Below are 25,235 nucleotides of genomic sequence, written 5' to 3' on the forward strand. Positions count from 1 at the left end.
AATCTCTTGGTTCATCAGTGTTGCTGCAAATGGCATTATTTCACTCTTTTTACGGCTGAGTAATATTCCATTATATATATGTGTGTACCATTTATGGCTAAGTAATACATGCAAAATCCTACTGTATAGCACAGGGAACTACATTCAATATCTTGTGATAAACCATAATGGAAAAGAATATGAAAAAGAAAGTATGTATATATATATGTATGTATAACTGAATCACTTTGCTGTACAGCAGTAATTAATACATTGTAATACAACTATACTTCAATAAAAAATAAATTTAAGAAAAAAGAAAGAAGTATGGAGATAAAGAAAATGGTCAGGAAAGTGGTGTGAAAAGCTAAATTCTCATTTATCCTAATAGGAAATTAATAAAAAATGTCTAAAATTAATAAATCAAGAAATAACGGTATGAAAGTGAAAGTGAAGTCGCTCAGTCGTGTCCGACTGTAGTAACCCCATGGACTGCAGCCTACCAGGCTCCTCCATCCATGGGATTTTCCAGGCAAGAGTACTGGAGTGGGTTGCCATTGCCTTCTCCGAATGGTATGAACTATATTATTAAAAAATACAGTGATATATACCAGAAGAAATAGCTGAAAGTCAAAAGCACTCATCTCTGAGGAGCAGCAATGCAGGTGGGAAACAATTATATTTTCATTTTTAAGCTTTTGAGTAATAACTGAATTTTTAACTAAGCATATATTACTTTTAAATTTAACTATATTAAATTAATAACTACATTACTTTTAAATATTAAAAAATTAATAATCAGTTCTTCTTTTAATATAAATTTATTGACTTTAATTGGAGGCTTATTACCTTACAATATTGTATTGGTTTTGATATAAAGGAGAAACATATCCAAAAACAGCTGGCTAATAGGAAGAAGATGAAATTAAACATTTATTAAAAGTACCAAAGTACAGACCCATTTCAAGTAAGAATTAACAGACCCACATTTCTCAATAGTCCCTAAGCAACAGTTGATCACAGCACAGAACAGCTATTCACTTACCTAAAGAAATAACATCAAAACAAGCTTAACTGTTTTTAGTCTACTCTAACAGGGCAAGGAAGATTGATGCATTTTGGAAACATTGTCATGCAAAAATGGCTAAAATAGTAGCGATTTAGCACCTAAAGGGAGTAAGCTTTGGATATCTATAACATCAACATGTTGGTTCTCGGATGGTGTCAGATAAATGAGTTTAAGCAAGAAAGTTGATTGCTAGAAAAATTATAGATTATGCATTAGGATCAGAGAGAATCATCAATTTCAGATTTTTGTCTTCATTTCAAGGGCCATCAAAGCATTTTTCTTTAGACTGCCTGGGCTGGTTTGGGCCAAGATCTAGTCAATATGTAGTCTGCCAGGGATGTAGGCAAATAAGATAGAGGGACAAAGAAAAACTGAGCATCCCAGCCAGCTGAGTATCGAGTGCGGGGATGCACGGATGTCAGAGCGTGTTCCATGCAGTCGGTGACCAGGTTTAGGTTTGTGCTACAACTCAGCAGCCCTTGTTTCATGAGATCGTGATCTGTAAACAAAATGAAAAATGGTGGTTAGCAATCATTGTTTAGGGATTTCCATGGTGGCTTAGACGGTAAAGAGTCTGCCTGCAATTCCTGAGACCTGGGTTCGATCCCTGAGTTGGGAAGATCCCCTGGAGAAGGAAATGGTAACCCACTCCAGTATTCTTGTCTGGAAAATCCCATGGACAGAGGAACCTGGCAGGCTACAGTCTGTGGGGTCACAAAGAGTCGGACACGACTGAGCAACTTCACTTTCACTTTCAACTTATTGTTTATATTTCTAAGATCCTGTTGCACGAGGTCACAGAAGTCTAACTACATTTCAGTTCCACAAGAATTAGGCCTATTGGACCTATGCTTCCCAGTATAACAGCCACTAGCCACATGTAGCTAATGAGCACATAAAACATAGCTAGTATGACTGAAAACTGAATTTTAAAATTTAATTAATTTTAAAGCTTAATTCTGTTATTGGAAAATTTTTAAATATGTTTGGAACAATATAGATATGTGAATCTACTTTTCAATTGGAAATTTTTTAGCATCTTTATTGAGATAATTCACATTCGTAAAAATCATCCATTTCAAGTATACAAATCAGGGCTTCCCTGATGGTCCAGTGGTTAAGAATTCAGTTTGCTTGGATCCCTGGTCCAGGCAGATCCCACATGCCACAGGTAACTAAGCCTGGCCACCACAAGCACTGAGCCTGTGCTCTGGAGCTGGCAAGGCACAACTACTGAAGCCTGTGCACTTAGAGTCCATGCTCTGCAACAGAAGAAGCCATGGCAATGAGAAGCCCACGGCACCCCAACCAGAAAGTAGCCCCTGCTCACCACTAAAGAGAAAGCCCATGCACAGCAAAGAAGACCCAGTGCAGCCAAAACAAATAAGTAGATAAAAATTTTTTAAAATCAAGTATACAAATCAAGGAGTTCCCTGGTTATCCAGTGGTTAGGATTCAGTGCTTTCACTGCTGTAACTTGGGTTCAGTCCCTGGTTAGGGAATTGACATCCCACAAGCCAAGTGACATAATCAAACAATAATAATAAATAAAATAAAATATACAAATCAATGACTTTTAGTTTATCCAGAATTATGCAACCATCACCACAGTCTAAGTTTAAAACATTTCATCATCCCAAAAAGATACCTTATACCCATTAGCAATCACTCTCCCATTTCCTGACAACCCACACTTGCCCTAGGCAAATGGTAATCTACTTTCTGTCTCTACAGATTGCCTTTTATGGATATTTCATATAAATAGAATTATAGATCATGGTCTTTTGTGATTGGCTCCTTTCAGGGAGCAAAGTGTTCTCACAGTTCATCTATGCTGTAGCATGTATCAGTACTTCATTTTTTTTATTGCCAAGTAATATTCCATTGTATGGTTATATCACATTTTGTTTTTCCATTCAACAGTTGATGGACATTTGAGTTGTTTCCACTCTGGGGCTATTATGAATAATGCTTCTGGCAACTATCAGTTGTATTAATCCAAATACAGAAGTACTTCCTAGGAAAATTTAGTATCCCAGTTGAGATGCGGAGAAGGCAATGGCACCCCACTCCAGTATTCTTGCCTGGAAAATCCCATGGACCGAGGAGCCTGGTGGGCTGCAGTCCATGGGGTCGCTAAGAGTCGGACACGACTGAAGCGACTTAGCAGCAGCAGCAGCAGCAGTTGAGATGGGCTGTAAATGTAAACTACACATCAATTTTCAAAGACTAATAGGGAAAAAATATAAAATATCTTATCAATAACTTTTACATTGATAATAAATGTTAAACGATAGTATTTTGGATATATATATGGGATTAAGTGCCGAAGAATTGATGCTTTTGAACTGTGGTGTTGGAGAAGACTCTTGAGAGTCCCTTGGACTGCAAGGAGATCCCACCAGTCCATTCTAAATGAGATCAGCCCTGGGTGTTCTTTGGAAGGAATGATGCTAAAGCTGAAACTCCAGTACTTTTGCTACCTCATGTGAAGAGTTGACTCATTGGAAAAGACTCTGATGCTGGGAGGGACTAGGGGCAGGAGGAGAAGGGGACGACAGAGGATGAGATGGCTGGATGGCATCACCAACTCGATGGACATGAGTTTGAGTGAACTCCAGGAGATGGTGATGGACAGGGAGGCCTGGCATGCTGCGATTCATGGGGTCTCAAAGAGTTGGACACAACTGAGCAACTGAACTGAACTGAACTGAAAGTAAAATGTATTAAAATTAATTTAACCTGGTTTTTTTTCTTTTTAAAAAGTATCTACTGGGAAATATAAGATTATATATATGGTTCTCATATATCTATTGGATAGCACTGATCTAAATTATTCTGATCTAGGGACAAATAAATGAACAATTTCAACTCCTTTAAATCATTAAATACATATATCCCTCCTTTTACATAAAGCCACTTCTTAGTAAATTCTCTTGTCCTTTGATTTCTGTTGTCAAATATATGTACCCACAAGGGGAGACAAATTCTCTAATAGTTTAAAACTTTAGGTAGAGAAGAGCTCAGAAGAGCAGCTGGCTGCCTGACTTGTTAGGAATTGTAGTTCCCTAGCTTTGTATTCTGAGAGGCTCAGGAAGTTTTCTATCAGTCTTTCCTTGATCCAATTTCTCTCCCCTCTGTGGATAGTCACCCCCCTAAGCCTAATGTACCCAGAAGACAGGGCTGGAGGTCGGGAGTCTTCCATGTGCACATTCCCCTTCTCCTTTCTCTGTACTGAGCTATCACCCAAAGTCAAGGCCAGGGCTACTGCTACCTGCCACGGAGCCTTTTTGTGAATGGGAAAAGAGAGCTGCTCCCTTTGGCCTTGGCAAGCTGCTAAATTCTTTATGTGAAAAAAAAGTACCCCTTCCCCAGGAGCGATTCCCTGGTGGCAATGGTAAAGCATCTGCCCGAAATGTGGGAGACCCGGGTTCGATCCCTGGGTTGGGAAGATCCCCTGGAGAAGAAAATGGCAACCCACTCCAGTACTCTTGCCTAGAAAATTCCATGGATGGAGGAGCCTAGTGGGCTACAGTCCATGGGGTCACAAAGAGTCGGACACGACTCCACAACTTCCCCAGGAAGGTGCACCCCACACTAGTGTGCATGACTTTCTTCTACTTAAAGGACTTCTTTAAGCCCTCCCTCTTCCCCCAAAACCGATCCTCCTCCATGCCATGAAATTGAACCTTCTCACTCCTGCAAGACTCCCACGGCCTGCACATGAGGTCCAACTTCTGGGAATGGCCGACAGTGCCCTGCAAATCCTGTCCTAATCCACTTACCTCTCCCCACCTATATGCACCCTCCCTCCTCTCATAATAAAATGTGGAGTTTGTGGCTAGGCTGTTACCCAAAGAGTAGATAATACTGAATGCTCAACTAAGCAGGCCTCCCACACCAGCCCCTTCAAACTGTGAAGGGGCATCCCCTCACAAAATCCAGAGGCTCCATGTTTCCAACCACATAATACCTCCCAGGTGCTCAGGTGTCCAGGCCCATATGTGACAGGGCAGGGCAAGCTCTGGCCTGAGGCTGCTTGTATGGCCTCTTCCTCAGCCACAACAGCCATCACCACACCAACTATGAAGGCGCTGGGACCTTCCTGAACCTTCCCTCTTGTCTTGGGAAGGCTTTACTGAAGGTGATTTATTCTTAGAAGATCTCCCAGTCTCTCTCTACCAACCGCCTTTGCCCTTTTCGTGCAAGATTATCCATCATGCCATTAAAAGAAAAGCTCACAGGCATCAAAAAACTTCTGTCCATAGGTCTCCTTAATATGCGCAGGGGTTTCTTTCCAGATTTGTTTCATCATCTCTGAGAACTTCTGCCAATCTGTCATTGCTGTTCTGAAGTAGCCAGGTTCAACCATACTGACTTTCACCCCAAAATGTTGAAGCTCACGCCTAGGGGAAAAAAAACCCTCAAGTTAACTCCTCTGACTGAAAGATACCACAATTGCAATGTTTTCAAGGAGAAAACAAAACAAAATAGTTATAAAAACACCTTTACTGAGTATTTTAAAAGATAAAGAAATGGAGGGGAACAAAATAAAATTGTACACATCCCTAGGTGCAATAATTGGGATATGATTATACAAACTACCATAACCATTCAACTCCACATCCATTTATTTAACAGAATTGTTCACTTTCAACCATGTGCTATACACTGGAAAAATGAAGAATACAAGGAATAATAAGGAAAATTAATGTTTTTATGGTATCTACTGGGCTAAGTGTTTTGCATGCACAATCTCAGTAAATTAAGACTCTGCTCACCACCCCTGAAAAACCCACAGTGAGTGAATCTGATAAATAAGCAAATAATTGCAATACAAGTCAAAAGAATTATAAAGGCAAGGTATTAATGGGGCTACATAAGTAGAAAAGAGGATGTAGATTTTCTGAGGGAGTCAAAGAAGGCTTCAGTAAGGAGAAAATGTTTCAGTTGAGCCTCCAAGGATAAAGAGGAAATTTCCAAGTGAAGAAAGAGTGGAGTGGAATACCATACTGATGGAATTGCACTCACAGAAGCAGGGGGCTGTGAAAACTTACAGTGTGTTCAAAGACTGCAAGAGACCATTAGTGGAATATGACGTGGGCATTAAACTGACAAGTCACTGGTCACTCCAGAATATACGGGTTAGTTCAAAAAACATTTTCGAAAGTATTCATCAGGGGGCCGTGTATGTATCAGGCACTATGCGAAGTGCTGCCTTCACCACGTGAAGTAAGATGGCATTGTGCACCCTGTGAGGTATTCTTTCAGTACTCCAGGACAGTGATGAGGGCTGCTCCCTGCTCTAGAGGTTGGAGCACCTTGCTAGAGAAGATGAAGCCCAAGCTAATGTCAAGGAGAAAAGTTTGGAGCAGTGTTTCATAAGAATATAAAACACAAAGCATCGTGATCCTCTAAAGGAATGAATGATTCCCAAAGTGTGGACCCCAGATCAATAGCATCAGCATCTGGGAACTTGCTAGAATGCAGATTACTGAGCCCAAGTCTAAATTTACTAAATCAGAAACTCTGGGGGTAAGAACCAACAATCTGTCCAAAGTAGCCTTCCAGGTGACTCTGAGGCATGCTAAAAGTTAAGAACCACTGCTCTAAAGGAAAACCCTCCCTTATCAAACCAAAGCCTAAAACCTTTCAAGTTAAAGCTTCAGAAAATGATTCTCCAGGTACCTGTGTGTATTGGAGCAGAAGGAGGGGCTAGGCAAGCCAGGGGTGCTTTGGCCCTTTGCATTTCACTTCCCCTTGCAGCTTTCTCATACATTCCCCACATGCCACATCTCCATCACCTTTAAAACTCTAACTCAAATGGGGGACAAAACTTCCTTTTTCTGTTTATCCTTAGCATAATTAAGGCAAACTGGAATTTCCTACAGGAACTAAATAATGATTTAAAGGTTGGAAGGGCATGTCTTTGCTCTTGGCCTGGGAGTCCAAGAGGCATGAGCAGTGGTAAATCAGCAGGCAGCGGCCCCATGGAGGTGGTCAAAATGTTGGATAGGGAGGAAGCCAGGAAAGATGCCTGCCATACAGTAACAACTCATGTAATGTCCTTGGTTATTTCCCTACTCCTTTCCTAAGCAGATAATATGATATGCACATTGTATTAGATATATACCAGTCATGGCATGTGGTAAGTTAAATAATGACTCCCAAGCATATCAGGTCCTAATCCCTGAAACCTGTAAATGTTACCTTATGTGGCAAAGACTTTACAAGTTTGATTGAGTTAAGGATCTTAAGCTAGGGAGACTATGCCAGGTGATCTGGGTGCATCCTAAATGCAATCACAACTGTCCTTATAAGAGAGGCATAGGTAGATCCAAAGACCAACAGAGGAAGAGAAGGCAAAGTGACCATAAAGGCAGAGGTTGATGTGGCCACAAGCCAAGGAATTCCAGCAGCCACCAGAAGCAGAAGGCAAGTAACAGATTCTCTCCTAGAGCCTTCAGAAGAACATGGCCCTGTCAACAACTGACTTTGGCCCAGTGATGCTGATTTCAGACTTCTAGACTCCAGAACTGTGAGAGAATAAATGTGTGCTGTTGTAAGACAGGGAGAAGGCAATGGCACCCCACTCCAGTACTCTTGCCTGGAAAATCCCATGGATGGAGGAGCCTGGTGGGCTGCAGTCCATGGGGTCGCTAAGAGTCAGACACGACTGAGCGACTTCACTTTCACTTTTCACTTTTATGCCCTGGAGAAGGAAATGGCAACCCACTCCGGTGTTCTTGCCTGGAGAATCCCAGGGATGGGGGAGCCTGGTGGGCTGCAGTCCATGGGGTCGCACAGAGTCGGACACGACTGAAGTGACTTAGCAGTAGCAGTTGTAAGACACCATGCACCATAAATTACTTGTGGAAACTTATTACAACTGCCATAGGAAGTTAATTCATGATGTTTGTAATATTCGTAGCTTGTTTCTAAGAGAAACTGCCCCTAGAGTCAGCCTGTGCTAAAGGAGAGTCTGTGCAGCACTATTCTGTACCGTGCGACTGCATCCTTATGTCTACAGCTGGCATGACCAGGAAGGGTCCATAATGGGAGAAGAGCCCTTCTTAGGACTGGACAGTGACTCAGCCTGTTATTACCAAGATGGCCATGGCAAATTACTGAACCTTTGTGCCTCAGTTTCCCTAGATATATAATAAGGATAAAAATAATTTCTTCCTCACTGGGTTGCTATGAAAATTAAATGATTTATTAGATGTAAAATACTCACAGCAGTGCCTAACAGACAGTAAGTGCAAAAAAAAATCACATCATGCAGTGTCATACAGAATACCCAAAAAAACGATCTCAGGCCCAACAGGATTCTCTGTCTCAGAAATTAAAATATGAAGGGAGCTATAAAAAGAAAGAACCGCTGATAGAGGAGCAGGAAGCTGAAGTGAGGTATTTTAAAAAGCCAGGAGGTAGAGGCAGGGCCATTAGAGGGTTGTGGCAAACTAAAGTTATAAGAAAAAAAAGAAACCATTAGATAAAGAGAAGATATACAGAATAAAGGGATGAAATAAGTTAACTGCAAGCAGATGAGCACCAGAAAGGGTTGCTGTGAAGAGATGAGGACAGGAGGAAAGAGGACAGTCATCCTCTCTTCAGAAAGAAAATTTTACCAAGGATATATCTTGAGAGTTAAAATGTGGTATGGTGACAGGAGACAGAGACTTCGGTCAAAACACGGCTCTGCCAAATCATCGTTGTTGCAGGTGAACTTTGAATAGATACTAAATCTGAGCCTCAGCTTTCTGTATGAAACAGACTAGCAATAATATCTAGTAAACAATAATATTTGAATATTATCTAATAAATAATATCTAGTAAACATATCAGATTTTGGAAGTGATGAAATAAAATAATGTAGGTGAAAGTGACTAGTGACTAGGAGGTAGTGGTGACTAAGACATATCTAAGTGCTCAGTGGTTGCTTTTGTTTGTTTGGGGGTTTCTTTGCCACTTTATTTTTTTAATTGAGGGATAATCGCTTTACAGAATTTTGTGGTTTTCTGTCATCCATCAAAAAGAATCAAGCGTGTCCCCTCCTTCCCACACCTCCCTCCCATCTCCCTCCCCATCCCACTCTCCTAGATTGTTTTTAACTTTAGAGTCTCACCTCAGAATATCTGAGAAGGCTTCCACTCCATACTTGGAACAACTGTAGACTGCTCCAAAGAAAGCAATTCTTCCCAGAATGCTGGAGACATTGACAATTCTCCCCTGTGCTTTCCTGACCAGGGGAAGCATGCTCAGGGTCACCTCTATCACACCAATGAGGTTCACCCTAAGGGTATCCCTGTAGGTCTCAATCTTTATCCACTCAGCATAGCCATGTGAGTGAAAAATGCCTGCATTGTTGACCAGACCCCAGAGCCCTAAAACAATAAAAATCAAAGCAGGAGTTTAGTTTCAGACAAAAATGACAGACTTCTACCTTGATCAATCTTTCTGTTGAAAACAGCTAAAAATGCTAGACAAAATATACTTTTTCGATCTTAAACAAATCAAAATATGTATTTTCAATCTTAAACACATCTATCAGTAAGAACATAAAAGAAGGTCAAGCCAAAAACAAAGAGAAGGCAGGAATCCAGGAAGGATAAATAGAACCTTAATGATAGCTTTTGATTTGAGGGAATTTGCCAAACAGTGTGAATTGAACTTCAGTATTTATAGCATCAAAAAATATACACAATTAGAATATATGAAGTCCAAGGCCCACTAAGGTAGGGAGTCTAGTAAAAAGACTCTTTCTGGATTAAATGGCTATATTATCATTTTAAGGGTGAAACAGAAAGTACTTCCAAAGGACTGAAAGTATAACTTCCTGTCTTGAGCTCTGGGATTGGAGGGAGAAGAGAAGACTCAGTCTCAAGGACCAAAATGAAAAGCAGATTTGGTGAAGATGAGACAATAAGAGTTCTCCTTTAGATTTGGTGAGTTTGAGCTTCCAGTAGAATTTCCAGTTGAGAAAACCAGCAAGTAGTTGGAAATTCAGGTGTGATGAACAAGAAATAATTTAGAAATCAAGGGCATAAAGGTAATAGATTAAACTATGCGTAAATGAGATCCATTCAACACTTGTTGAGCCCTTAACATGTATCAGACAACATGTTAGAAACTGGGAATACAGTGATGGTTAAGAGATATCCATGTCCTTGAGCACACTCTCTAACAGGTGGGAAAACATTAACAATAATAATAACGATACAGTAGAAATAAACCACTATATACAGCATAGAGGCTATAACTAACCATAACTTCTGACTCTGGAGTCAAGAACATCCTCAGGTAGGAGTAATATTTTAAAATCAGTTTTCTAATTTAAAGTAAATTAAAAAAATAAACATTCTTCAATCCAAAAAAAATAATTTTATTACTATTTTAGAACTCATTGGATGAATAGATATCTAAGAGGTCCAATTATCAGGACCTAAAGAATCATAAAACAAGTAGAGAAAGAAGAAGGGGATCAAAGAGGATTTGGATAATATCCAAAATGAACTTTAGAAAAGTGGATTTATCCATAATTGCCAAAAAATTTAAAACAACTAAGATGTCCTTCAGTAAGCGAATGGATAAACAAACTGCAGTGCATATAGTGGAATATTATTCAGTAATAAAATTAAATGAGTACTCAGTTCAGTTCAGTCACTCAGTTGTGTCCGACTCTTTGCAACCCCATGAATCGCAGCACGTCAGGCCTCCCTGTCCATCACCAACTCCCGGAGTTCACCCAGACCCATGTCCATTGAGTCAGTGATGCCATCCAGCCATCTCATCCTCTGTCGTCCCCTTCTCCTCCTGCCCCCAATCCCTCCCAGCATCAGAGTCTTTTCCAATGAGTCAACTCTTCGCATGAGGTGGCCAAAGTACTGGAGTTTCAGCTTCAGCATCATTCCCTCCAAAGAAATCCCAGGGCTGATCTCCTTCAGAATGGACTGGTTGGCACGGAGGGACCTTAAGTGCATACTGTTAAATGAAAGAAGCCAGTCTAAAAAGCTACATCCAATATGATTCCAACTGCATGACATCTGAGAAAAGGCAAAACTATGGAAAGAGTGGGGACAACAGAGGACTAGATGGTTGGATGGCATCTCTGAGTTTGAGCAAGCTCCAGGAGATGGTGAAGGACAGGGAAGCCTGGTGTGCTGAAATCCATGGGGTCGCAAAGAGTTAGACACAAATGAGTAATTGCACAACAAGATGGAAAGAGTAAAAGGCTGCACAGTTGCCAGGATTTGGGAGGAGGTGGGGAGAGCAGAGGAGATGAATAGGTGGAGCCAAAGGATTTTTAGGGCACTGAAAGTATTCTGCATCATATTATAATGGTAAATATAGGATATTTTACATTTAGCAAAACCTATAGAACCATACAACACAAAGTGGATCCTAATGTAAACTATAGACTTTCATTAATGCTAATGTATCAACATCAGTTTATCAATGTAATAAATGTACCACACCAATGCAAGATGTTACTAATAGGAGAAACTATAAGAGGGGGGTTGCATATGGGAACTCAGTGCTTTCCAACTTTTCTGTAAATCTATCACTGCTCTAAGGAATACAGCCTATTAATTAGAAAAAATAAAATGAAAACTTGTTTTAAAAAAAGAATAGATGATCAAAGGCTGGCTTCAAGGAAGGGCAGAAGAAGCAGATCCTTAAGAACCCCTTGAAAATTCTTCAAACGTAAAGAATTGTGAAGAAAAGGATTGTAGTTGTAAATACTTCACTTGCAAGTTGAGATAATAGCCTTGAAATCTGAAATCTACTGGGTTCATTTTTCAATACAAACATTGTTAAGGAAAAAAACACACTGCCAAAGATCACAACTGTCTTTCAAATGACAAAGCCAGTCTTTCAAGCCCTGCTTTTGAGATTATATATGTGTAATATATATGCACATAAAATGTTAACATCTTCACGCCTGAGTAAATGAAAGGAGAAAAAACTTGCCCATACCTCTGTCCCCAACACGCTCCTTCACCCACTCAGTGGCCGCAGCGATGCTCTCTGTCTTGGTGACGTCCAGAATCACTGTCTGCAGCCTGTCTGATGTCTGGTTCCTCAGCTGCTCGGCCCCCTGCTCCGTCAGACACCCAGCCAGGACCCTCAAGCCTCGCAGGTCCAGCTGCCTGGCCAGCTGGTTCCCAAAGCCCGAGTCACAGCCCGTGATGAAGACAAACTTGTCCTGGAGGTGGCTCACCACCTGCCTCTCTCGGTACCAGCGCAGGAGGTAGTACAGGCCCAAGAGGACTGCCAGGTACAGCCACATGGTGAGAGGACTTCCTTCAAAAGAAAAAGAACAGCTTTCATTTTATTCCTTCCTTTTTTCCTTAACCAGTATTTACTATGTGCCAACCACTGCACTATGTGCTAGGACTCTGTACTAACTAACACATGGTCCTACCCTCTAGCCACAGTCTAGAGAGGGGAGTCAGGGAAGTAACCAAACAACTGCATTGCAATGTGGTAGGTACCAAACAGAAGTATACACAGTCTGATGGAGCTATAAAGGAGAGTGACCCACTACCTGCTAAGTTAGACCTAGCTTCACAGAGGCGATGATTTTTGAAATACTTCTAATAAAATAGTTAAAGAGTTCAAAAAGTGGATACGGATGAAATGACATTCCAGGCAGCAATAATGTGTACATGAATGGAGGAGTGAGCAGCATAAAACTTCCTGATACCTACAAGCAGTTTAGGTGATGTAGAAAGCATATGCAAGAAGAAATGGAAAGTGAGGTGGTAAAGGGTCAGACCAGGAGGGGTCCTGTAAACTACACTAAGGAATCTGGATGTATGTTATAGGCAACAAGGGTGTGCCATTAGAAGGTATTAAACTGAAGGCTGAGATGGCCAGATTTAGCTTTAAAAAGATCTGTCTCACAGTGGGAATGAAGGATGGATTAAACAGGGGTGTGATGAAGGCAAAGAGATTAGTTAAGAGATCCAACAGTTTGGTGAGACATTGCAGCCAAAGCAGTTTGGAAATATAGACCAATCATATGCATTGTTGAAATGAATGTTCAGAGATGCCTACACTTCTGTACATAGTTCTAGAGAAACATCCACCTTTTCGGGGCAATCTGTAGTTTCTGGCTGAACTAACATATGACTCATAAAGTCATGTGCATGCTCAGTTGCTCAGTCGTTTCCGACTCTATGCAATCCCATGGACTGAAGCCACCAAGCTCTTCTGTCCATGGGATTTCCCAGGCAGGAGTGGGTTGCCATTTCCTTCTCCAGGGAATCTTCCCAGCCCAAGGATCAAACTCGAATCTCCTGAATCTCCTGTGTCTCCTGCCTTGGCAGGTGGATTCTTTAACACAGAGCCACCTGGGAAGTCATAGATAGAGGTCAAAGATCGGTGTAGGGGTTTCCCTGGTGGTCTAGTGGTTGAGAATCACTTTGTAGTGGAGAAGACACCAGTTGGATCCCTGGCCTGAGAAGACCCCACGTGCCATGGGGCAACTAAGCATGAGCACTGCAACTTATGAGCCTGTGTTCTAGAACCTGAGAACCACAACTACTGAGCCCACGTGAAGCCTGCATGCCTGGAGCCCATGCTCCACCACAAGAGAAGCCACCACAGGTAGAAACCCATGTGCCATAACCAGAGAGGAAGCCCCCACTCACCGCAACTAGAGAAAGCCCAAGTGCAGCAACGAAGACCCAGATCAGCCATAAATAAAGCTTTTTTTTTTAATAGATGGGTTTGGACCCACTAGGACATCACAAGGCTTACACAATGTTTACCTTAGCTTGGCTTTAAGGTCTCCCCAGTGCTCTGGTCCCAGATTTCTTTCTTAGCCTCCTCTTTGACCACCCTCTTTTACACCCTACCCTTTAGCTGTAATAAGCACCTTTCAATAACCCACACAGTACAGGCTTTTCATGCCCCAATATACAATTCTGTCTATAATTCTTTCCCAGCTCTCATCCATTTGACAAATAATACTCATCTGTTAAGACTCCACTGAATCATTTTCATTCAACGACATCAATTCAACATCCACTATGAGTCAGACACAATGTAAAGCACTGATACACAAAAGTGAACAAAACAAGATTCCATTATGCATTGAATTCATGGTCTAAGTGTAAAGACTGACAAGAAAACAGTGCGATATACAGTCATCCCTTGGTATCCATAAGGGGTTGGTCCCAGGACCCTTCACAAATACCAAAATCTGAGGATGTTCTGTCCTTTATGTAAAATGACATAGCATTTGCATATAACCTATGAATATCCTCTTTAAATCATCTCTAGATTACTTATCATACCTAATATAATGTAAATGATATGGAAATAGGTGAAAATACAATGTAAATGCCTGTAATTAGTTGTAAATGTGGTGTAAATGCTATGTAAATAGTTGCTGGCATGAAGCAAATTCAAGTTTAGCTTTTTTGGAACTTTCCGGAAATTTTTTTCCTAATATTTTTAATCTGTGGTTGGTTGAATCTGCAGGTGCAAAACCAGTAGATATGGAGGGCCAACCATAATAGAAGTGAGGGCCAGATGCTGTTGGAGCATTCAGGAGAGGCTTCCAAGCCAGTCTAAGAACTGAGAGGTTTCCTAATGAGAATAAAATATAACTTCAGATCAAAAGCATAATAAAAGCAGCTAACACTTGCAAAGCACGTGCTGTAGTACATACAGGTCCTGTTATAAGCATTTCATATATATTAAGTCATTGAATTTTCATAACAGCCCATTAAGGTAGATCCTATCAATATCCCTGTGTGTCAGTTCAGATGCCAAGACAGAAACAGACATGCAAGGCACTCACTGGGGGAAAATACCTAAAAAGACTAAAGGTGGAAAGTGCAGGAGTGGGTGCCAATACAGGTCTGAAACAAGAAAGAGAAGGAAAAAAGGATTTAAAAAGAAGAAACTTAAACTGCAGTTCAGCCCTGAGAAAGTCTCAACTAGGCCAACGAGGGTCCTTGAACAAAGACTGCCCAGTAGAGTTCTACATTGGGCTGAACTGGTTGGAACTTTCAGTTCCACCTCCTGACCTCCAGGGAGAGGAGAGGATTTGGAGATTGAGTTTAATCAGTAATGGCCAATGATTTAAGGGGCGTCCCTGATAGCTCAGCTAGTAAAAAATTGGCCTGCAATGCAGGAGACCCTGGTTCGATTCCTAGGTTGGGAAGTTCCCTTGGAGAAGGGCATGGTAACCCACTCCAGTATTTTTGCCTGGAGAATCCCATGGACAGAGGAACCTGATGGGCTGCAGTCCATGGGGTCACAAAGAGTCAGACACGACTGAGCGACTAAGCATGCAATGATTTAAATCAATTATGCCTATATAATGAAGTCTCCACCAAAACCAAAAAGGATAGGGTTCAGAGAGCTTCCAGATGAACATTCGGAGATTCAGGGAGGGTGGCTTGGAGAGGGCACAGAAGCTCTGTGTCATTTCCCCATGATGGTGGTTTAGTCACTAAGTCATGTCCAACTCTTACGACCCCATGGACTGTAGCCTGCCAGGTTCCTCTGTCCATGGGGTTCTTGACAAGAATACTGGAGTGGATTGCCATTTCCTTCTCCAGGGGATCTTCCTGACCCAGGGATTGAACCTGGGTCTCTTGCATTGCAGGCAGATTATTTACCAAGTGAGCTACAAGGGAAGCCCAGACCTTGCCCTAAGCATCTCTTCCGTCTAGCTGCTCCTGAGTTATATCCTTTTATAATAAACCAGTCATCAGATAAGTAAAATGTCCCTCTGTAAGTTCTGTTAGCCCCTATAGCAAATTAATTAAACCCAAGGATGGGGTTGCTGGATCTTTCAATCTACCATCCATCAGAAGCACGGGTGATAATCTGGGCTTATAACTGGTGTCTGAAGTGAGGGGTGAAGAGAGTAGTAGGCTTGTAGGACTGAACCCTTAACCTGTGGAATCTAATGTTGTCTCCTTGTCGTTAGCGTCAGAACTGAGTTGAATTGTGAAACACCTAGCTGGTGTTGGAGAGAATCATTTTTTTATAATTAGGTCCAGAACTGTTGAGGTGAATAGAACTCGAGGAGCCAGTGAAGGGGAGAAAACAGTGGATAAAGACATTGATTGGTCCCTCCCTGCTCTTCTCTTTCTCTCCTTTTCCCTCCTCCCACTGCCTCCGTATTCTCTCCCCTCCCCCGGGTTTTCTGCTCTCTCCAGTATGAGTCCTGTGTTCTCTAGCCAACTGCCTCTGTTCTGCCCAGTTGTCATTCTCTGGTGCACTGTACTAACAGAGCTTCATCCTGCCTGTTTACTGACTAAAAGGGTAATTTCCTGATGCCATTCAAAGATGAGAATCCATGTCCCCCGTGAGGAGGAAGCTTGGAAACCACAGCCTTTCTACATATTACTATTCAATCACCACATAGTAAGACTAAACTTGAAAGAGAGATATGCCAAGCCAAGCAGAATCCCAAAACATAAGCCTAAATTGAATGTGAATCAAAAGCCTTGAGGTGTTTTGACTATTTCAAATATCTATATCCCTTGACCTGACCATTTTCTGAGGCTCTATCCTGTCTTTCTAATTTCCTTAAGTACTTTTCAGCCAGATGTTGAGCCAGATAGTCAATATATCCAAGATAGAACACATCATATTTTCTCCTAAAACTGTTTCTCCTCCAGGATTCCCAATTTCTATTTGTATTACTTTTAGTCTTAAGGCTCTGACACTTTCTCTTCATTGCCCCGTGCATTCCCTCCAGAGATGAGGCGGTAGAGTCCAGCTCTCTAGTATCTGGAGCACCTGTCCCCTACCCTTCACTCCCATGGTCACATCCATCGTTCAAGCCTTCAACATTCAATACCTCTTGCTTGACCTATCGTAGAAGCCTTCTCACCATCCCCACAGTGTTAGTCCCTTCTCACCTCCACACAGTGCTGTCTGATAATTTTCCTCAAGCACAGCTCTGTTGATGTCCCTACTTGAAAAGCATGTACTGTGCTTAGTCACTCAGTCGTGTCCCACTCTTTACAACCCTATGGGCTGTAGCCCGCCAGGCTCCTCTGTCCATGGGAATTCTCCAGGCAAGAATGCTAGAATGAGTTGCCATGCCCTTCTCCAGGGGATCTTCCCAACACAGGAATTGAACTGGGATCTCCTTCATTGCAGGCATATTCTTTATCAGCTGAGCTACTAGGGAAGCCCCACAGAAGAAACATATTCCAACATAATAAAGACCATATGTGACAAGCCCACAGGCTTCCCAGGTGGGAAAACATAGGGAAAAATTCCTTGATGTTGACCTTGGCAACAATTTTTTTGGCTGTGAAACCGAAAGCAACAAAAGTAAAAATAAGTGGGTCTACATCAAACTAAAAAGTTTCTACACAACCAAAGAAACAATCAACAAAATGAAAAGGCAACCTATAGAATGAGAGAAATATCTGCAAACTGTATATCTGATAAGGAGTTAACATCCAAAATATAGACGGGACTCATAAAACTCAATAGCAAAATAAATCCAATTACAAAAGAGCTCCAGGAGTTGGTGATGGACAGGGAGGCCTGGCGTGCTGTGGTTCATGGGATCGCAAAGAACTGGACACGACTGAGTGACTGAACTGAGAGAGGATCTGCATAGACATTTTTCCAAAGAAGTCATCTAAACAGCCAACAGATACATGAAAAGAAGCTCAATATCACTAATCATGAGGAAAATGCAAATCAAAATCAGAATGATCACTTCATGTCTGTTAGAATGGCTGCTATCAAAAAGACAAGAGTTAACAAGTGTTTCCAAGGATAGGGGAAAAAAATCCACCTATGTCAACAGTCCCAAGGTTGAACAACTAGAACAACCTGAAGAGGTTGGGAGAAAGAAAGGGAAAGCCTAGGAGAAGTCTCAGGGCAGTACTGAAGGCGGGGCTCGCTTAGCAGGTGTCTTCTAAGCCACCAACTGAGCCACCTCCTTGGACTGAAGACTCTCAAATGGAAACACGACTCTGTAGGTGTTACTTCTGAGCCTTTTCTTTACCAACAGCGAAGTCATTGGCCCATTCTGTCTTGGAGACTTCATCCTAAGACCATCTACAATGAACTGTAGAGCTCATCTGGCCATCCCCAAGCCTGAGATTCCCTTACTGCTCTCCCCACTTAGCAGTGGGGAGCTTTTCTCTAAGGGAACAGTGTTTGTTTTTGTGGATGGGGCCATGTAAGCATGAAAGGAAAGGGAAAATATAGCAGAAGAGGAAAGAAAGGTAGAAAAAGGTGTGGGGAAGTAGAGGGTTCCAGGGGCTCCACGAGAAAGTAGAGATGGCTTAATCTCTGCCTAAGCATCCACCAGGATGTCCCTTCTTTGTCTTTCCTGCCATCATCAGTCTTTGGAGCCCATCCTCACCAGCCCAGGTCTTGTTCAGTGACAGGGCCCCAAGAAGGAAGCAGGAAGGTTTGGGGCCCCATGAACTGACCTCTCTGGATGCCTTGGAATCTGGGGTAAACACAGGGTCACTAGCCACTGGTATGGATATTAGAAATATTAATATTGACTACTACCTCTGATTGGTTTCTCTAAAACCTGAAAATCCCAACAAAAACTAGCCATAATACTGTGTCATCAATCTCTCAGTAGAGCAACCATAAAAACCTGACACAGAAAATGAAAGGAAAAACCCAAGAAAAGTCCTAGGGAGGTTGGCAATCCTCAAGATTAGGCTCGCTGCTAAACTGGGCTTCCCCACCCAGTCACTGTACTTGGTGTGTGCCGAAAACTCTCACATCCAAACCTGGAGGTGTTTCAGGCTTCTGTAACTTTCCTCTTCAGCAACTATGCAGAGCAAGGGCTTCCCTGGTGGTCCAGTGGTTAAGATTCTGGCATTCCCAATGCAGAGGGCTCAGGTTCAATCCCTGGTCAGGGAACTAGATCTCACAGACCATAACTAAGAGCCCTGACACTACAATTAAAGACCTCATATACTACAATGAAGACCCAGTGCAGCTGAATTAAAAATATATACAGTGCAGAACACATTCCATTTCTCAGAACACTTTTTTTGGAGTCTGTTATACCAATGAGACCCTTGGCTAATACTCTGCCTACCTTTCCTTTTATTCCTTTCCAATTTGCATGAGTTCCCCTGAACTCAACCCTGATTTTGTGGATAGCATAGAAATATGAGCATGTATTCTGAAGTCAGATTACTTGGGTTCAAATCAGGCTTTACCATTTACTTGTGTAGCCTTGGGCAAGTGAATTAACCTCTCTACCTGTGTTGTTATTGTGCATGCTCAGGCATGTCTGACTTTGCGACCCCATGGACTGTAGCCCGCCTGCCTTCTCCGTCCTGTGAGACTTTTCCAGGCAAGAACACTGGAGTGGGTTGTTATTTCCTCCTCCAGGGGATCTTCCTGACCCAGGAATCGAACCCCGGTCTGCTGCAACTCCTGCATTGCAGGCAGATTCTTTCCCCACTGCACCATTGGGGAAGCCCTCTACCTGTGTGCTCATCTTCAAAATGGGAAAAGGACCCTTCAGTGATTTGTTGGGAGAGTTTAAGTGAGTTAACACATGTAAAGCACTATGTAATTTCTAGATATTATTAGGATTACTTTGGTGGTTGTTGTTTTATTATTGCCATTCTAGACTTTTATCCCTGAACCCTGCCTCTTCCTCTAGGTCTTATCAGAATCACTTTTTCACAGTGTGTGCAACTCCAAGCATTGCAACATCCTTAGTCTTTTCTATATGCTTTTTATCACTACACTGGGCCATACTAGTTCACCCCGACCTTCTTCAGTCTCAAGCAGAGGACCTGTCTCTCTGAAATATAGCACAAGGCAAAATAAGGAATAGCCTTTATTCTCTTCTTTTAAATCTTCAGACATGAGTTTATCTGTAAGGTTCAATCAGTCTAGTCACTGATCCTAAGAGTGAGTCTATCAACAACACACGGATTCGTGGACTGATCCATTGTGACCTTCTTTGTTCTCACACTGGGCATACAAACTAGGTATTACTTGTAAAACAAAGAATGTTGCCCACTATCCAGTTCTACAAGGATCAAGTCATTAGCCTCTGCAGTCACTGACTGGCAGTACACTCTGAAAAGAATTCAGGATGAAGAATGTGATAAGGCATTTTATACTTTGGAAAAACAGATGCCTTAGTTTGAGATATCTCAGGTGGAAAAAAATTTAATGAACCCAGATTTGTGCATCTTCTCATACAGAAAAAAAAGCACTAAGATCATTAACTGAGGACTTCCTTGGTGGTCCAGTGGTTAAGAATCTGCCTGCGAATGCCGGGGATCCAGGTTTGATTTCTGGTCTGGGAAGATCCCACATGCCACGGGGGCAGCTAAAACCATGCGCCACAACTACTGAAGCCCACACATTCTAGGGCCTGAGAGCCCATTCACCTTAGAATCCCTGCTCTGCAACGAGAAGCCACTACATTGGGAAGCCCATGCACCATAACTAGAGAGCAGCCCCTGCTTGCCACAACTAGAGAAAGCCCACATGCAGCAATGAAGACCCAGTGCAGTTCAAATAAATACATAAATAAAATTTTAAATCTTTAATTCAGATATCTGATCCTGGTGGTGCAGTGCATAAGAATCTGCCTACTAATGTAGGGGACATGGGTTCGATCTCTGGTCCAGGAAGTTTCCAGGTACAGCAGAGCAACTAAGCCTGTGCACCACAACTACTGAGCCTGCACTCTAGAGCCTGTGCTCCACAGTGAGAGAAGCCACCACAATCAGAAGCCTGAGCACCACAGTGAAGAGCAACTCCTCCTGCTCATCATAACTTAGAGAAAAAAAAAAAAGCTTGAGCAAAGTAACAAAGACCCAAAACAGCCAAAAATAAAAATTTTTTAAAAGGAGTTCACAAGAACAATCAAACATTGCTATTGAACAAGTAAATATATTCAATTTGGAAAAAGCAATTTATCATTATCTACCAAAGATAATGATCCATCTTTCCTATACCCAAAGATTCCAGTTTAGGTATATAACAACAAAATATGTACACCATAAACATTACTTGTGATAGCCAAAAGCTGGAAACAACCCACACATGCACAAATAGTAGAATGGATAAATAAGTTGAGATATGTTCATGCAATGGAATGCTATACAGTGAAAAAAACAAACTATAGCTACACACAGTTACATGAATGAGTCTCGCAAACATAACACTGTGACACAAAAGAACACATACTACATGATTCCATCTCCACAAAGCTTTAAAATATAAAACTAATCTATGTTGGGACTTCCTTGATGGTGCAGTGGCTAAAATTCCACACTCCCAGTGCAGGGGGCCAAGGGTCAATCCTTGGTCGAGGAACTAGATCCCGATGCCACAACTAAGACCTGAAGCAACCAAATAAATAAAAATAAATCTTTTTTAAAGCTATAAAAAATTTTAAATTAATCTATGTTGATATTAATACAAATCATATTACTGGTTACTTTCGGGGAGGAGGTAGGGTTCAACAAATGAGAATGGTATTAATGGATTATCTACCATGCTCATAATGTTCTATTACTTGACCTGTGTGGCTGTAACAGAAATGCAAATTTTGTGAAAATTCATTGAACTGTCACCTGTGTGTTTTCTACTCAAATTAGAAAAATTAAAATACCACTTTGGGGCTGGTGCACTGAGATGACCCAGAGGGATGGTATGGGGAGGGAGGTGGGAGGGGGTTTTAGGATGGGGAACACGTGTATACCCGTGGCGGATTCATGTTGATGTATGGCAAAACCAATACAATATTTTAAAGTAAAAAAATAAATAAATAAAATAAAGGCTGAATAATAAAAAAAAATACCACCTTGATTAAAAAGAGAAGAAAAGAAACAGTCTGAAGAAAATCACTTCTGCATTTGTCATAAAATTCTTATCAAGAACACTGTGCATCTATACACTGTGTAAGATCCCACATGATAAATCCTGTCATGCATTTAGTACCAGGAAAGATTTTGTCTTTTCTAAGTAAATAGTATACTATTGATTCTTTTTAAATTATCTAATTTTTCCATATTATCTTAGTGGTTTAAGGCCAAATTTAATGTTCAGTCATAATAATTCTATTAGTCCTCATAAATAGCATTTTCTTCTTCTTCTCTCTTCTCTTTCAACACGTTGATTTTCTTTCTCTTTTTATGTTTCCATTTGCATTTTAATAACTTTTTTTGTGTATGTGTCTTTTATTATAGATTACCTCAAACTCTTTTTGAAGATGCTACATTTGTCCAAGAATAAAATCTAATAGATTCGCCAACCTCAGTCTCTTCCCAAAAGCTGACTCAATCCCTCAGCCAAGTGAGAAAAAAATTAGCAAATACTCCAGTAGTTGATGCCATGTACTGGCATATATATACACATATATCTATGTATAATATAATAAAATGTATATATACACATATACATAAATCATACTTCATTTCATATCAGTATATGAGATTCCACAAAGAGAAAGGACAAATGTTACCTGAGAAATTTTTATTTGTGAATATACATCACATTTCACCTACCTTTGGAATTTTCCTTCTTCTCTGTTCTCCACAGGATTAGAAATGTAATGAGAGAAGGAATCATGGGACTATTGAACCCTTGTTTACTGGTCACATGGGTTAAAAAAGAAAGAAAAAAAATTTCACCACTCCCACTGCAAAGAGCTTGCTCATAGTAGGAAATTGGGGTAGGGTTAGGTCAGGACAGAACTAGATCACAGAGCTTCAGCAACACAACTCTCAGGGCTTAATTACATAAAGCTGCTTTTGCTTATCCAAAGGTTCATGAACTTACTGCACAGCTCCCAGCATTAACTAAAAAAGAGCTGGTTTTCCACACTGTCAAGATTCCCAGTTTACAGAGCATATCCAAGGGGTTTTATGTGTAAGTATAAAATCACTGTCAACTTCTAAACAATATTTAAACTGCAAAAGAATAAAGATCAAAAAAGTGGAGAAAATCATCAGTTCAGTTCAGTTCAGTCACTCAGTTGTGTCCTACTCTTTGCGACCCCATGGACTGCAGCATGCCAGGCTTCCCTATCCATCACCAACACCCAGAGCTTGCTCGAACTCATGTCCATTGAGTCGGTGATGCCATCCAACCATCTCATCCTCTGTTGTCCCCTTTTCTTCCTGCCTTCAATCTTTACCAACACTAGGGTCTTTTCCAATGAGTCCGTTCTTCGCATCAGGTAGCCAAAGTGTTGGAGTTTCAGCTTCAGCATCAGAGAAAGCCATGATGATGAATTTTCTTTCAGAAATCAAAGTTGAAGGGTCTTTTAAGAAAATTATAGACCACAATCAAGATCTTTCTCCAAACAGATTTTATTTCCAACCCAAAACACACACACACACTCACACCATTTGTTCAGGAAGAGTTTTCAGAGGACTTCATGAACCCCACTGAGCAAGGTCCCTTTCCTTTCCTGCACGCTGCCCATCCCAACCTTCTGCACCTCTTTCACAACACCACTCTCTTGTGGTCAGAGTTCAGGGTGCTTCACTTGCTTATGCCCTGCCTATAGTTCTCAACAGTGCCAGCCTTGTTCAGCTGCAGAATCTGACCTGTTACAGTCAAAAAAAAAAAAAAAATTAAAAACAGAAAGCTCCCATTCTCTAAGTTGGAGCCTCTGCTGGAGTCAGGGAATGGGGAAGCAGAGCCTGCTCTTAGACTGCCCACCTGAGATCAGTTTCTGCGAACTGGGGCTCTGGGCCCTTAAGGCTGTTAGACACATTTCCAAAAGACCTGCCACTGCTTTATGATCTAATACATTCTAGCAAATCAGTCAAACCCAAGGAGGGAGTCGTGGAAATCTTCAATTTAAAGCACAGGTAACAACCTGGGCTTGCGATTGGCATCTGAGGTGGGGGGGAGTCTTGTGGGATGAACCTTGAATCTATGGAATCTGACACTACCTCTGGGTGCATGCATGTTCAGTCACTTCTTTGCAACGCTGTGGACTGTAGCCCACCAGGCTCCTCTGTCCATGGGATTCTCCAGGCAAGAATACTGGAGTGGTTGCCACACCCTCCTCCAGGGCATCTTCCCTACCAAGGGATCAAACCTGTCTCCTGAAGCTGGGTAAATAGTATCAGGGCTGAGTTGAATTGTAATACACACAGCTGGTATCCAAAGAACTGGTTTGGAGGTATGGGTAAACACATCCCTCCCTCACATTAGAATTGGTATAAAATCCTTCAGCACCCTTTCACAACTCTCTCCTTTCTTGGCTCCTATGAAATCACCATCTCCTAGCTCTCCTGCTTCTATTTCTATTTGTTCTCCTTGTCCTTCCTGGCTTCTCTTCATCCACCCAGTTTTTAAAGTCAATATCTTTAAGAGTTCTATCCAGGCCCTTCTTCTCTTCTCAATGCACACACCCTCCTTGTATGGGGACCTCAGTCATCATCAACTTCAACCTGATCTACAGTCTAAGGACTTTGTAAATCTCTGCCTTCAGTCAAGATCTCTCTTGACATCTAGCTCCTCATATCCAACTGCCTGCTGGGCATCTTTCACTGGAATTCATTCATCCATTCCATAAATATAGAGTTCCTACTATGTGCTAGGTCCAATGCTATTTATTGGAGCTAATGTTGTTGCTTTTGTTTAGTCACTAAGTCATGTCTGACTCTTTGCAACCCCTTGGGCTACAGCCTGCCAGGCTCCTCTGTCCATGGGAGTTCCCAGGCAAGAATACTGGAGTGGGTTGCCACTTCCTTCTCCAGGGATCCAACCCACATCTCCTGCACTGGCAGGTGGATTCTTTACCACTGAGCCAGCAGGTAAGCCACTGGAGCTAATAGAGGAGAATAAATTGGCATGATATTTGAAACCTTAGAATTTATCATTTTAGTAGGAAAATAGACATTAAATATACATTCCTACAAATAAATGTATAATTACACACTGTGACGAAGGCTATGGAAGAAAAGCATAGGGAGCTTAGGAAATACAGAAACAATATAATATAGTCACAATAGAAACTCAAATTTAACTTTTCAAAACTGAAATGATGATGATTCAGTGCAATATGATCCTCCTCATTTTCATGTTATTTCCTATCCCTACATGTATTCAACAAATACTCAACAAATTTAATGATTGCCCACTAGATGCTAAACAACTCCCTTCCAACCAGCTGCCCAATCCTGAAACCTGGGAGATCATCCTAGACCCATCCCTCATCCCC

At 41.5% G+C, this 25,235-nt stretch overlaps 1 protein-coding gene and 1 non-coding gene across 2 annotated transcripts; one reads left to right on the plus strand and one right to left on the minus strand.

Annotated features, from left to right (window-relative positions):
• Positions 1–894: 894 nt before the first annotated feature.
• On the minus strand, positions 895–22,776 carry LOC133247683 (17-beta-hydroxysteroid dehydrogenase type 6). Its single transcript, XM_061416787.1, has 5 exons — positions 22,561–22,776; positions 12,029–12,355; positions 9,177–9,435; positions 5,291–5,454; positions 895–1,547 (listed from the first exon to the last, which is right to left on the minus strand). The coding sequence occupies exons 1-5, from the start codon at positions 22,622–22,624 to the stop codon at positions 1,330–1,332; spliced, it is 1,032 nt and encodes a 343-aa protein (XP_061272771.1). The 5' UTR covers positions 22,625–22,776; the 3' UTR covers positions 895–1,329.
• Positions 18,861–18,934, plus strand: TRNAG-CCC (transfer RNA glycine (anticodon CCC)). Its single transcript has one exon. It is a non-coding gene; the product is annotated as a tRNA-Gly (tRNA).
• Positions 22,777–25,235: the final 2,459 nt, after the last annotated feature.

This window comes from Bos javanicus, chromosome 5 (assembly GCF_032452875.1).
Source record: "Bos javanicus breed banteng chromosome 5, ARS-OSU_banteng_1.0, whole genome shotgun sequence".
In the NCBI taxonomy this organism is placed as follows: Eukaryota; Metazoa; Chordata; class Mammalia; order Artiodactyla; family Bovidae; genus Bos; species Bos javanicus.